This window comes from Myotis lucifugus, unplaced genomic scaffold (assembly GCF_000147115.1).
Source record: "Myotis lucifugus unplaced genomic scaffold, Myoluc2.0 scaffold_218, whole genome shotgun sequence".
Classification (NCBI taxonomy): domain Eukaryota; kingdom Metazoa; phylum Chordata; class Mammalia; order Chiroptera; family Vespertilionidae; genus Myotis; species Myotis lucifugus.
The window spans coordinates 1,458,269-1,469,975 of NW_005871266.1; the positions used below are offsets into that span (position 1 = coordinate 1,458,269).

General features: G+C 50.4%; 1 protein-coding gene across 1 annotated transcript; it reads right to left on the reverse strand.

The window, feature by feature from the left end:
• Positions 1-221: 221 nt before the first annotated feature.
• On the reverse strand, positions 222-11,593 carry LMO2 (LIM domain only 2). The gene is made up of 4 exons (XM_006098065.3): positions 11,573-11,593; positions 11,230-11,449; positions 6,310-6,525; positions 222-1,221 (listed from the first exon to the last, which is right to left on the reverse strand). The coding sequence occupies exons 1-4, from the start codon at positions 11,577-11,579 to the stop codon at positions 1,002-1,004; spliced, it is 663 nt and encodes a 220-aa protein (XP_006098127.1). The 5' UTR covers positions 11,580-11,593; the 3' UTR covers positions 222-1,001.
• Between the last annotated feature and the right edge of the window lie 114 nt (positions 11,594-11,707).

The window sequence follows — 11,707 nt, forward strand, 5'->3', positions numbered from 1 at the left end:
AACAATTTAATTATTCCCCATCCCTCCGAGCTACATGATGACCTGTTATATAATTGCCAGTAATATAGAAATGTGCCTGCCTCGTACAAACCCGGGCAATAAACGGAACTTTTTATTTGACCTAAAAGTAAATTGCTTATTTACTTCTCCTTTACAATATAAAAAGCCATTTCCCCGCCACCCCCAATTTGTTAAGTCATTATCAAATAAACAACACTACATTTTAGTCTCGTCGTTTTTATTGTCTGCAGAGGTTTGGTGTTTTGTTGTTTTGTTTTTTTAACTACACACAACAAATACTTTGATAGAATCTAAAATAACAAAATAGTTGAACAACCTTTTTTTTTAGATTTACATTTGTATAGAAACGATCTGTGGAACTCCTCACCTCAAAACTAAGGTATCTGAAAACAGGGATTCATCAGTGTCGCTTTAAATAAGTGTGTGGTTAAGAGTCGCAGTTCCCATTTTCAACTGAAATGTGTGTCTCTGCTGCTTCCCTTAGGTCCAGAGCTTAAGGCCTTGGGAAGGTGGCCGAGGGAAAAAGGGTGGCTGCTCTCCTATCCTTCTCGTGTGTGGAGGACAGTGATTGGAACAGGGTTGTCATGGAAGCCAGGAAGTAAAGGAATCAATGGCACATCTCTAGTCGCCAAGGGTCAAAGTCGTAGCGCGTCTTTCCACAACTCCCTATCTGTAGATGTAAAGTTCCGTCATGACGGCCCAAAGGCTGTCCCCTCCCCAAACGCTCCCTGCCTTCGCTAATCATGTCAGTTATTATGGGTAGGCTGTGGCTACGGTCCATACGTCCTCCCCAAAGGCCGGTCATTTTGTCACATTTAGGTGTCATTTTTTGCATTATGTCACTTAGATGCTGTGTCGTGTGCCCAGATAGGGTCTACCACCCGCTAAGAAATGCCTCACCCGCCCTCGAATCCCCAAAGCGCCTAAGAGTGAAGACGCCCTGGAGACAGTGACTTCGGTGGAGCGCCTCCCAGAGATGCCTAGATCATGCCATTGATCTTAGTCCACTCGTAGATGTCCTGCTCGCACACGATGTCGGAGTTGATGAGCAGGTATCTGTCGCCCACGCAGAAATGCTTCTGGCAGGCGGCACATTTGAAACACTCCAGGTGATACACTTTGTCTTTCACCCGCATCGTCATCTCATAGGCACGGATCCGCTTGTCGCAGGAGGCGCAGAGACCATCTTGGCCAAAAAGCCTGGGGGAGGAGGGGGCAGAGAAAGAGAGACAAGCTGAGAAGACTGGCAGAGACACTGGCAGAAAGGGCTTGAGGAGGAGGCTGAATTTCCAAGATGTCAGGAAGCAAGGAGTTGGGCTCACACAGATGACCGACGCGTACAGCCTTTCCTGCGGTTTCTGGGATGAAACCGTAATCTGTGGCGTTTGTGTTTGGCATAACTGGCCCCTCTTCTGAGCTCTCTCCCTGCCTGCAGCACCCCCTCCCCCCAAAACACACACACACACACACACACACACACACACACACACACACACCTCTAGGCTGCCCCGGGCCCTCCTCTGTGGAAAAGACTCACCGGAAGGGATCTAAGTTCAGAGGTTAGGCATGTATCCCGTGTCCCCTCCCAGGGGGACCTGCATCTTAGAGGAGAAGCTGCAGTAAACCCCTGGGGGACCCGCTGACAGAGAATTGACCAAGAATGTAACGAATTGGGCATCTTTCAGAGGCTCTCAAGTTCTATCATGTCAACAGCTACTAATTCCATAAGCTACCGAGGCCACCTCCACGTGACTGTCCACGGGGCCCCCGGCTTCTGGGAGACAGAGGGGGTTGGACAGAAAGCACGTGGTACAGTTAATCAGCCTCGGAGACCTAGAGGACAAAGAGCATCTCTCTACGTTGAACGGAAGATCTTAATTCAAGGTCCTCGCTGCCCCGTTGCCATGAATCTTTGGAGAAACTTCTGACATTGAAATAAAGACTCTCCTACGTCTCCATAGACCAGTCAATGAATATTTCACTAGACCAGTCTCTGAATATTTTAAGCACTATCCTGTGACAATGTGGGAGATGCGCACAGTGGAGCCAAATGCCGTGGTTCTCCTAGTGCGGTCCTGGGACCACCAGCATTTGCACCCCCTGGGAATGTGTCAGCAATGCACATGCTCAGGTTCCCCTGCTTGAGACCCTCGTTGGCGGGGGTGAGGCCCAGCGTTCTGTGTGTTAACGAGCACTTACAGGTGATTCTGGAAGTTAGGGAAGCAGCCTGCAAGAGTGGATGAGTATCCCAAGTACTGGAATCAGAAGAGCCAGGGGTAGTCAGTCCAGGAGTCCCCCTGAGCGCCTGTGGCTCTGGGGAGACCTCTGGTTCCCGTGAGCTGTGAAAGGGCAGTGAGCAGAGCATCTACCTCACTCCGCTGCTAGAGGATCTAAGGGAGTATGTCACAGCACCAACGGCCAAGGGCTAAGCCAACACTGGTTGTGTCTTAACACATCTCGGGTCTTCCCAACTGCACCAGTCCAGCAACAGGAAGTCATTTTCACACATGCCTGATAGCGTGGCCTTTTAGCAGGTCCTTTTCACATAAAACCTTTAGGACAATTTTAGGTAAGTGCTTGTTCTTACTGGAAGTTCTTATTAACTTCAGAATAGCAGGGGATCAATCGGTACTGTCTGAGAGGTTGTAGGGCAGATAAGGGCAATTGAAAAATTAGGAAACATTTGGGCGAAATTTAACGGGATGAAGCAGACCTGGTCTGAGGGCAGAGAGCTCCCTGCTAGAGCCAGGGCCAGCTCGGTTCCCTCTGAATCCCGCTTCCCATTGGAAGAGCTTGGGCGTTTTCAAGGCACCACCTGGGAGCAAGCGAACTCATTACTGTGGGAGAACATTCTATCCCAGCGTAGCAGATGGCGGAGCGGTAGGAAACTTGCCACCTTGGAGGTCACAGAGTGGAAAGGCAATTCTGGTTTCCTGACTGTTCAGTAAGTTGAGTTTGGGCCTGAGCAAGGCTCAACGACTCACAAAACAGTATGCGTGAAATGAAGCCAACCGCCTGGGGTGTGTGACCCTTAAGGAAGGACAGCGTTTATTAAAGGGAAGTCGGGGGTAAATTACAAGACACATCAGGCAGCTAATGAAGGGAAGGCCGAAGGAGTAACATTTGGGAGACAAGTTCAGGTCTAGTTAGCATCGCCTCTAACAAGCCAGGTGCCCCGGAGCATAGGACTCCTCTCTCCCGGCTTCTGCGTCTTGAGTTGGGCAGCAAGGGGACTGGAAGCCAAGGCCTCTGCAGCCCCTTCCAGCTCAGGTATTGGGAGGTTCTTGCTCAGAGTAAAAATACACTAGGACTTGATGTCTAACGTGAGCATTCAGCGCTGGCACTGAGAACTGGGGCCTCAGGCCGGAGATCCCAGACGCAGAGCCCCTGAGGATGTGTTCTTGGGAAACCGGATAGGGCAGTGGTCGGCCAACTGCGGCTCGCGAGCCGCATGGGGCTCTTTGGCCCCTTGAATGTGGCTCTTCCACAAAATACCGACTTCTGCGCATGGGCCACGAAGTTTCAATCGCACTGTACGTGCGCTCCCGCACGTGGTATTTTGTGGAAGAGCCACACTCAAAGGGCCAAAGAGCTGCATGTGGCTCGCGAGCTGCAGTTTGCCAACCACTGGGCTAGGGGGCAAGGACACTGGACAGAAGGCAAGTGAGGTGCACACAACTGCATCTTGGGCTGAGTCCCTGGTGGTGGGGGGCGGGGAGGGGGAGCTCTGGCCAGTCGGCAAGAGGACTCTGAGGTGTAAGTTATGTCTCCAGGTCACCCTGGCTCCAGGCACCAGGCAAGGGGCAGGGTCTTGGTGCTCCCCCCGCGCAGGTCATTGGTTCAGGTGATCTGGGCATCTGGGGGGAGTGGGCAGGCTTCTGGCTGTAACAGATGCAGGTGCTGGCTGTTGACAGGGAAACCACTGGGTTGGTGGGCGCCCTGCACACAAAAATTGGTAAAAAGAGACCAGAAGGGATGTGGGCCAGCACTCACAGTAACAGCTACTGTTACGTTCCCAACAACACAACACAACACAACACAACACAACACAACACAACACAACACAACACAACACAACCGTGCAGGCTTTAGGCCCCGCGTGGTGTCTCATGAATATTTGAGGCTAAATGTCTGGAAAAGACTGTAACTGGCAAGTAGGCCATTGGAGATCTTCAGGAGAAGTTATCCCAGTGTGGAGACCTGAACCCCATCATAGGACCCCTTGAGTCTCCAGCATGCCCTTGTTAAGTCACTGACAGATACCTTACAAACAAGTTCGTGGCTAAAGGGCCATCCCGAAGCAAAAATAAAAATATTTTTCTCCCCTGTCAAGAGGTGTCACGTCTTAAGCCTTCTCCTGCCCATTTTAATAACAATAATATAAATATTAAAAGATGGCTGGAACCGCCTGCACTAACACAGTTAATTAACATGTTGCCTAGGAATGTAGCAGGGAGAAGAATTATTTCATGTCACCAAGACACAAGTTAATTAACATTGGGTTCTCCCAGACTATTTCTTTCTCTCCTTTTTTAAAAATGGAAAAGATTAACAAGGCCAGGCAGCACCGGGTTTATTCTTGAATGTTATAGAAAACCGTAGAGATAGGAGAAGCCCTGGCTCTTCTGACCTTACTCTCCCGGCACTTCATTTAATAAGATTCAAATGATTTGACAGGGATGTAGTCAGGGGGCCCAATGGGAATCATTTGCTCGTCTGCCTTCTGCATCGACTTGGCAAACCGGTCGCGAGCAAAATCAGGTCTCTATTTATCCCGATTCTATTTCCTTTTGTAACTTATAAGAAATTGACCAAAAAGATAATCATGATCACTGAAAACCCTACTTATTTTCTTTGAATCACCAAATTTGCAAGGACTTTATCAGGGAATTTAGGGGGAGGAAAGCTTATCCTATCAGCCTCTTGGTAAGCAGATAAGCTTTCTTCACTGTGGAATTGTCTGCAATTTTTTTTTAATGTAAAATGCTCAGCAGCATGGGCTGGGGAGGAAGAGCTGGCCTGGCAGCCAAGGGCACTGGAGTCTAAACAAGCTTTGCAGGGTTGGGTGGTCCTCGTGTATTAGGGCTGCATGCTCCACGGACCCTCTGCCACAGGAAGATGGCAAAAAACTGACAGCTACACAGTTGAGCAGAATTGACAATAGAGGGCACAGAGTTACCTCCACAGCAGCTAATGTGAAACTGGAAATTCTAGAACATTCCGGGCAAAGGCACTCATTGAGTGCTGGAAGGCGCAAATGGCCAATAGTATATATGACCTGGAGCATTAGAGAGGTCCTCAGTGGTTGTCTCAGTAGAGGTCCTATTTGCCCCTCCATGCTCCCATCTCTTTGTTCTTTAGACAGATGTCTTTTTTTATAACAATATATATATTTTATATGTGTATTTTATTGATTTCAGAGAGGAAGGGAGAGGGAGAGAGAGAGAGAGAAACATCAATGATAAGAGAGAATCATTGATTGGCTGCCTCCTGCACGCCCCCTATTGGGGATCGAGCCCACAACCCGGGCATGTGCCCTTAACTGGAATCGAACCAGGGACCCTTCAGTCCGCAGCCCAACGCTCTATCCACTGAGCCAAACCAGCTAGGGCAGCAGGAGAAGTCTTAATGGCAATGTCAGGAGGGTCAGTTACAAGAGCAGCTAACATCTATTTGGTATTTGTGCACCAAGTCAGGCACCTTACCTGTATTACCCCATCTAACCCTCACCTCCTCCTTGGAAGTAGGTATTGCTATTATCCCCATTTTACAGATAAGGAAATCGAGGCTTAGGAAAGTTAAGTAACTGACCCAGGTCCCAGAGCTAGAAAGCAGTGGTGCCAGGGCTCAAACCTACAACTGACTTCAGGGCCTTCCTACGGTGACAGTCAAATTCTTGGAGCGCCATAGTGGGAACATGCTTTCTATTTTTCAGTTTCTCCTCCCATCACATTGGAGTCATACAAAGGAATAGTTATAACCGATAGGTATGCTTTGAAGCATTACATGAGCTCCTAAGAGCCCACCCTCACACTTATGAAGTATTTTGAATTTTACGTTTATCGTTCTCTTGCCTTTAAACTATTTGTCTTTTTACTCCCATAGGAATGGATGGAAACCTGCTTCCCAAACAGGAAGAAATGCCAACTGCTTCTCTGCATGGGGCCGCGGAGACAGCCTCTGCAGCCTGAGCTCATTCTGGCAGGCGCCCCGCAGACGGACCCAGACTCCGATGTCTGTGGACACCGGCCTCCCTGCTGAGGGCCCCGAGGGTGGCGAGGAGGGTACCTGAGATAGTCCCTCCGGCAGAGCTTGCGGCCCAGCTTGTAGTAGAGGCGCCGCCCCACCTCGCCCAGCCGGCACCCGCAGAGGTCACAGCTGAGGCAGTCCTCGTGCCAGTACTGGTCGATGGCCTTCAGAAAGTAGCGGTCCCCGATGTTCTGCTGGCAGCCTCCACATGTCAGCAGGGACGGGGGGATCTGCAGCACCTCATCCACGGGCTCCCTAGGAAGAAGGCCGAGCATTAGGGACGAACTCATGGTGGTGAGACAAGCACCCAAGGTCAGGAATCACTCTGGGCCAACAAACAGGGAGCCTCACGCAATGGTCTGTCGGTGACATAGAGAAAGGACAGGACAACCTACCCACAGGCTGGACTGCAGAGGGGCCCTGCCAGCCCTGGGTTAGGACAGGAGACCCTTTAAGAAGTAAATGCAGCCCAGCTGGCTCAGTGGTTGAGTGTCAACCTATGAACCAGGAGGTCACAGTTCGATTCCTGGTCAGGGCACATGCCCGGGTTGTGGGCTCAATCCCCAGTGTGGGGTTTGCAGGAGGCAGCCGATCAGTGATCCTCTGTCATCATTGATGTTTCTCTCTCTCTCTCTCTCTCTCTCTCTCTCTCTCTCTCTCTCTCTCCCTCTTCCTTCCTCTCTCAAATCAATTTTTTTTAAGAAGAAGAAGTAAATGCAGGGCACCAAGAGGCACCCAAGACAACTGTAGGTGGTACTACCCCCTTCCCAGCCCAGCACCATCCTCACACCTCCAATCCACCTTCTCTTTCCTACTCTCCCCTCCTATTCTCCTTTCCTCTCTCCACATTTCTCCTTCTTTTCCCTCCTCTCATACCAGGACCCAAGTGCACTGCTGAACCCCAAAGGAGGCATTTGGACTGAACAGTTGCTTACTGCCAGGACAGCTGACTATTTAGGCTAAAAACCTGCAAATTTCCTATGGAATCTACCTGCCACCCTACCTCAAGTCCTTCCCTGCACAAAAGCAGAGGTGAAGAAGAAAGTGACCAAAAGTGATCATTTTAGTTTTTCTTTTCAAGATACAAATTCCCTCAGGACATAATAGGAAGTCTCATTATTTTATTTTATTTTGTTACAGAAATTCCTTATTCCGTCCTTCTTACCTAACGAATCCTTGGAGAACAATCCCAGGTGTGAAGGCCATTGTTAAACTTATAAAGACATCAAATAGACCTTCCTGCATGTGAAATTCTTTACGACAGCAAAACTGGTTTGGATAAAGTTGATTTAGAAAAGAAAATGGGGAGAAGGCAACAATTATTTTCAAGGGAGTGGAAGGCAATTAGACTCTAAAATCTCCATCCAGGCAGTTAACAGTGAGCTCGCGGTACGTGTTCTTTCATTAAAAAGTCATACAGCTTCTGACTTTGCTTAACTCGAATCTGAATACTTCTGTTTTTACATTTTAAAATAGATGACGTTATTTGCCAAAGGAAAAAAAAGAGTAGAAGAAATGATTCTAGCACCAAATGGGACACAGGAAAGACCCAATACCTGTTGATTTGTAATAATTAACAAGTGCTCTTTGAACCTTACTCAAACACGAATCTACTTTTAAAGTATCTATTCTGTACTTTTTTTTTTTAATAGACCTGCTTCCAACTGGGAAATTCCCAAGGGGAAATTACCCCCGGGTACCTTGAGGGTATAACTCTGTATCTCCTAACTGGCACTATCCTACCGGGTGACCTTGTGGCTTCACTGGCCTGTGCCCACCGAGCTCGGCACCCATTACACTTAGGGACTATGAGGCCCAGGTCATCTGTGTTGGTGACACACTGTGACAGCTTCAGGTGGCTCTGTCTGTACGTGCACCCCTCCCTGTGACTCTGTGGGAAAACTGAAACCAAGCCCACACTTTGTAGATGGAGTGTCAAGATCCTTCATGAGATTATTTCCTTTTAGGACAAGGAAGTGTGAAACCCGAGCCAGTTTTCTTCTAAAAACTCCAGACTTTAAAATAGTTTTAAGAGTTCGCCGAAGCCTGACTTGCTTTTCTTTGTTTCCACGGGTTAGACATAAATAAGGCTTTCCATTCTTCCTTCTGAAAAAAAATAATGTCCCCAGCCTTTTCCTGTGCATCAACTCAGAATTGCATCACTTCTCTTTCCACAGTCCCTGGTCTTACTCGGGGCTTTCAGAAACACTAAGGTCGTGGTCGACAAACTGCGACAAACTGCGGCTCGCGAGCCACACGCGGCTCTTTGGCCCCTTGAGTGTGGCTCTTCCTAAGCCTTAGGAGTACCCTAATGAAGTTAATAACAATGTACCTACCTATATAGTTTAAGTTTAAAAAATTTGGCTCTCAAAAGAAATTTCAATCGTTGTACTGTTGACATTTGGCTCTGTTGACTAATGAGTTTGCCGACCACTGCACTAGGGGAACCTCAACATCGCTGGATGCCTTGATGCTGATGCTGCCAGCTCGAGAGCCACACTCGGCTCTTTGACCCCTTGAGTGTGGCTCTTCCTAAGCCTTAGGAGTACCCTAATGAAGTTAATAACAATGTACCTACCTATATAGTTTAATTTTAGAAATTTGGCTCTCAAAAGAAATTTCAATCGTTGTACTGTTGACATTTGGCTCCGTTGACTAATGAGTTTGCCGACCACTGCACTAAGGGAACCTCAACATCGCTGGATGCCTTGATGCTGATGCTGCCAGCCAACTGTGAGAGAGGAGAATTTGCACTTAGCCGGTGCAAAAACTGTTGGAATTAAAATGAATTTCTCTTGTTACTCACGGGGAGGTGCTGGGGCCACCGACTGCATAGTAGAGAAAACCCGCGTTCATGGATTCTGGCTGTCTTTCTGTCTAAACACTTCATTTGCATATGCCTAGGCAAGTTTCTATCTGTGATTTGGCGATGCTGGTCACACTGACCCAACTTGGCTTTGAGTAAGTACACAGTGAAGCTGGTAGGACAGTGGTCTACAGTAGAGATATTAAGCAAAACAGCTATTGTGATGGCCCGAGATAGGAAAGGACAGGATAAGATATTGGCTCTATCTATCTTCCTATAATTAATGACAATACCGTATTATCTTTGGTGGATGCTCCAAGCCAATAACTGTGTGGGATTCACCTTCCAATTAATATTTCATAATCCCCCTAGAACCTATCTGAATATTACACCTGAGTGCACCTCATCCAGGATTTCTGGGATAATTTCCTGACAGTTTCTGAGAGCGAGGGGATGTGCTGCAGTAATTCCTCAGCAAGCTGGTCCATCTTCCATTAGCGCCTATCCTCCTTGGGCCAAGGGTGGGCACAGGATGGAGTAAGCATCCTTCAGTAGGTGCCTGCTGTGTTATGAGGTTAGAATGTTTCAATTTCCTAATCTCAGTGAAAAAGCACAAACTTTAAAAAGGGCAAACTTCCTTCAGGGAACTGAAACCGGAAACCGCCAGATTTATCTTCTAATAAAAGGATTAGTGGCTACATTCGGCTGATCTATCCAATTCACTCTTATGGTCTTGCCCAGCCTCTAAGAACTCAGAGCTAAGTTGGAATTCTAGGTTTGTAGGGGAGAAAAAAAAAAAGTGAGCAAACCACCCTTTAAACCTAGTGTCCGCATATGTATGAAAAGGAATGTTATTTTTCTCCTGAGAATATAAGGAAGCTGGGTGTTGTTGTTTTTTTGTTAGAACAAACCTAACTCGGTATAGAACTGGTGCCTGAACCTTCAAGATTGAATAGTGATGTTTATATTCTCATTGGATCATGGCACTTCCTGTGTTTTATGAGAACATGCTGAGCTTTTATGCTGGTAACCGAGGGTAAAACCCAGGTATATAAACACCATAGAAGGCTGAAATGGGGGGGAAGGGGAGACTTCAATCAGGAAAGCACAATTCTTTTAAAGCAGGAAAAGGAAAGAAAACAAAACAAAACAAATGCCTCTTAAAAGCACAAATGGACAAGTCATTAACCAGCTCCTTTGGTCTGTGTAACAAATCCCTTCAAAGGATTAGATGGGGGACTTCAAAGGAATAAAAATTCTCAAAACCAGACAGCTAATGAATCTTAAAAGGGCATTTGCGCGGACGGGAAAACGGTGTTTTAAACAACCCTTTCCCCCCACGTTAACACTAGGGGCTGGGCTGGAGGCGCAGGGGCTGGGCGCAGGGAAACACTTCCAACCAGTAAGCGGCTCAGAAAGCAGATGCGGCAAAAGCTCCTGAGAGCTCTGACCCCAACCCCTCGGAGGCTGTGATGAAAGCTGTGAGGCTCCGATCCCCAGAAACATTCACCTAGACACCAACTGTGCACTAACTTTCCAGGTTCACAGGCCCCCATCGGAGGACTCCCCTCCCCTCCGGCGGCCAGAGCGAGCTCGGAGGTGGACGCTCATACCCCCTCCCCCGCCGGTCCCGGCTCTGCTGGCCGCTGCTCCACCTGCGGACCGGGAAGGAGGCCGGGAAGTGGGCTGTCGGGCGCTGGGAAAGCCCCCCCTGGGAATGTCCCCCTTTCCAGGACCAAATGGACAAAGAGAAAGGGTTCCGAGCAGGAGCGAGAGGGGCGAAGGGCGCAGAACCAAGCCCTCGGCGCTCTCGGGACTGCACCTGCGCGCCTCCGCGCTCCCCCGGTACCCGCTCCGGTGCAAACTTTCTGGCCCGCGGTGGCTTTGGGGAGCCTCCCGGGGAGAGGGGAGCAACCCGCACGGGCGCACGGGCGCCAGGCTGACCCCCTCTCCCTCCCGCCCGCCGCCCAGCCCCCTTCCCAGTCCCCCCAGGTTCGCCGCGAGCAAGGAGAGCCCCGAGCGAGGCAGAGGGAGCCAAGGGCACGCCGCGGGCGCGCACCTGGAGCCTTGGCGCCAGCCGCCCCGCTCCCCGCCTCCCAGGGGCGCGAGGTCGCGGGTACCGCGCTCCCCGGTGGCAGGGGCGCTACACTTACTCAGACGAGTCCAGGCTCTTCCTCTCGATGGCCGAGGACATTGGGGAGGGAGGTGGCGTGCCAGGCGGCGGGGGCGCTCCCTTTGTGGCTCGGTGCTGGCCGGCGGCCGGGACTCGGACCCCCTCGGGTGCTCGGGCGCCGCCGCTCCTGCGCCTCTTCTGGCCGGGGCGCTCCGGCGGCGAGCTCGCCCCTCCGCGCTCAAGGACAGTCACCGCGCTCCCTTCAAACGCCAAAGAGAGAGAGCGAATCACCGGGCTGCCGGCGCGCCGCGGCCGAGGCGGGGGACCGGGGCGCGCAGCCTGGCCCCGGCGGCTGCAGCTGCTGCTGCTGCTCAGGACTTAACCTTCCATCCCGGTCCCGCCGGCCGCCACCGCCGCCGCCCGGTCCGGCTCGGCTCGCGCGCGGTCGCACGCTCTGCGCCGCCCGCGGGATGGTGCGCGCCCGCCTGGCCGCCCGGAGCCCCTCGCACCTTCCCCCC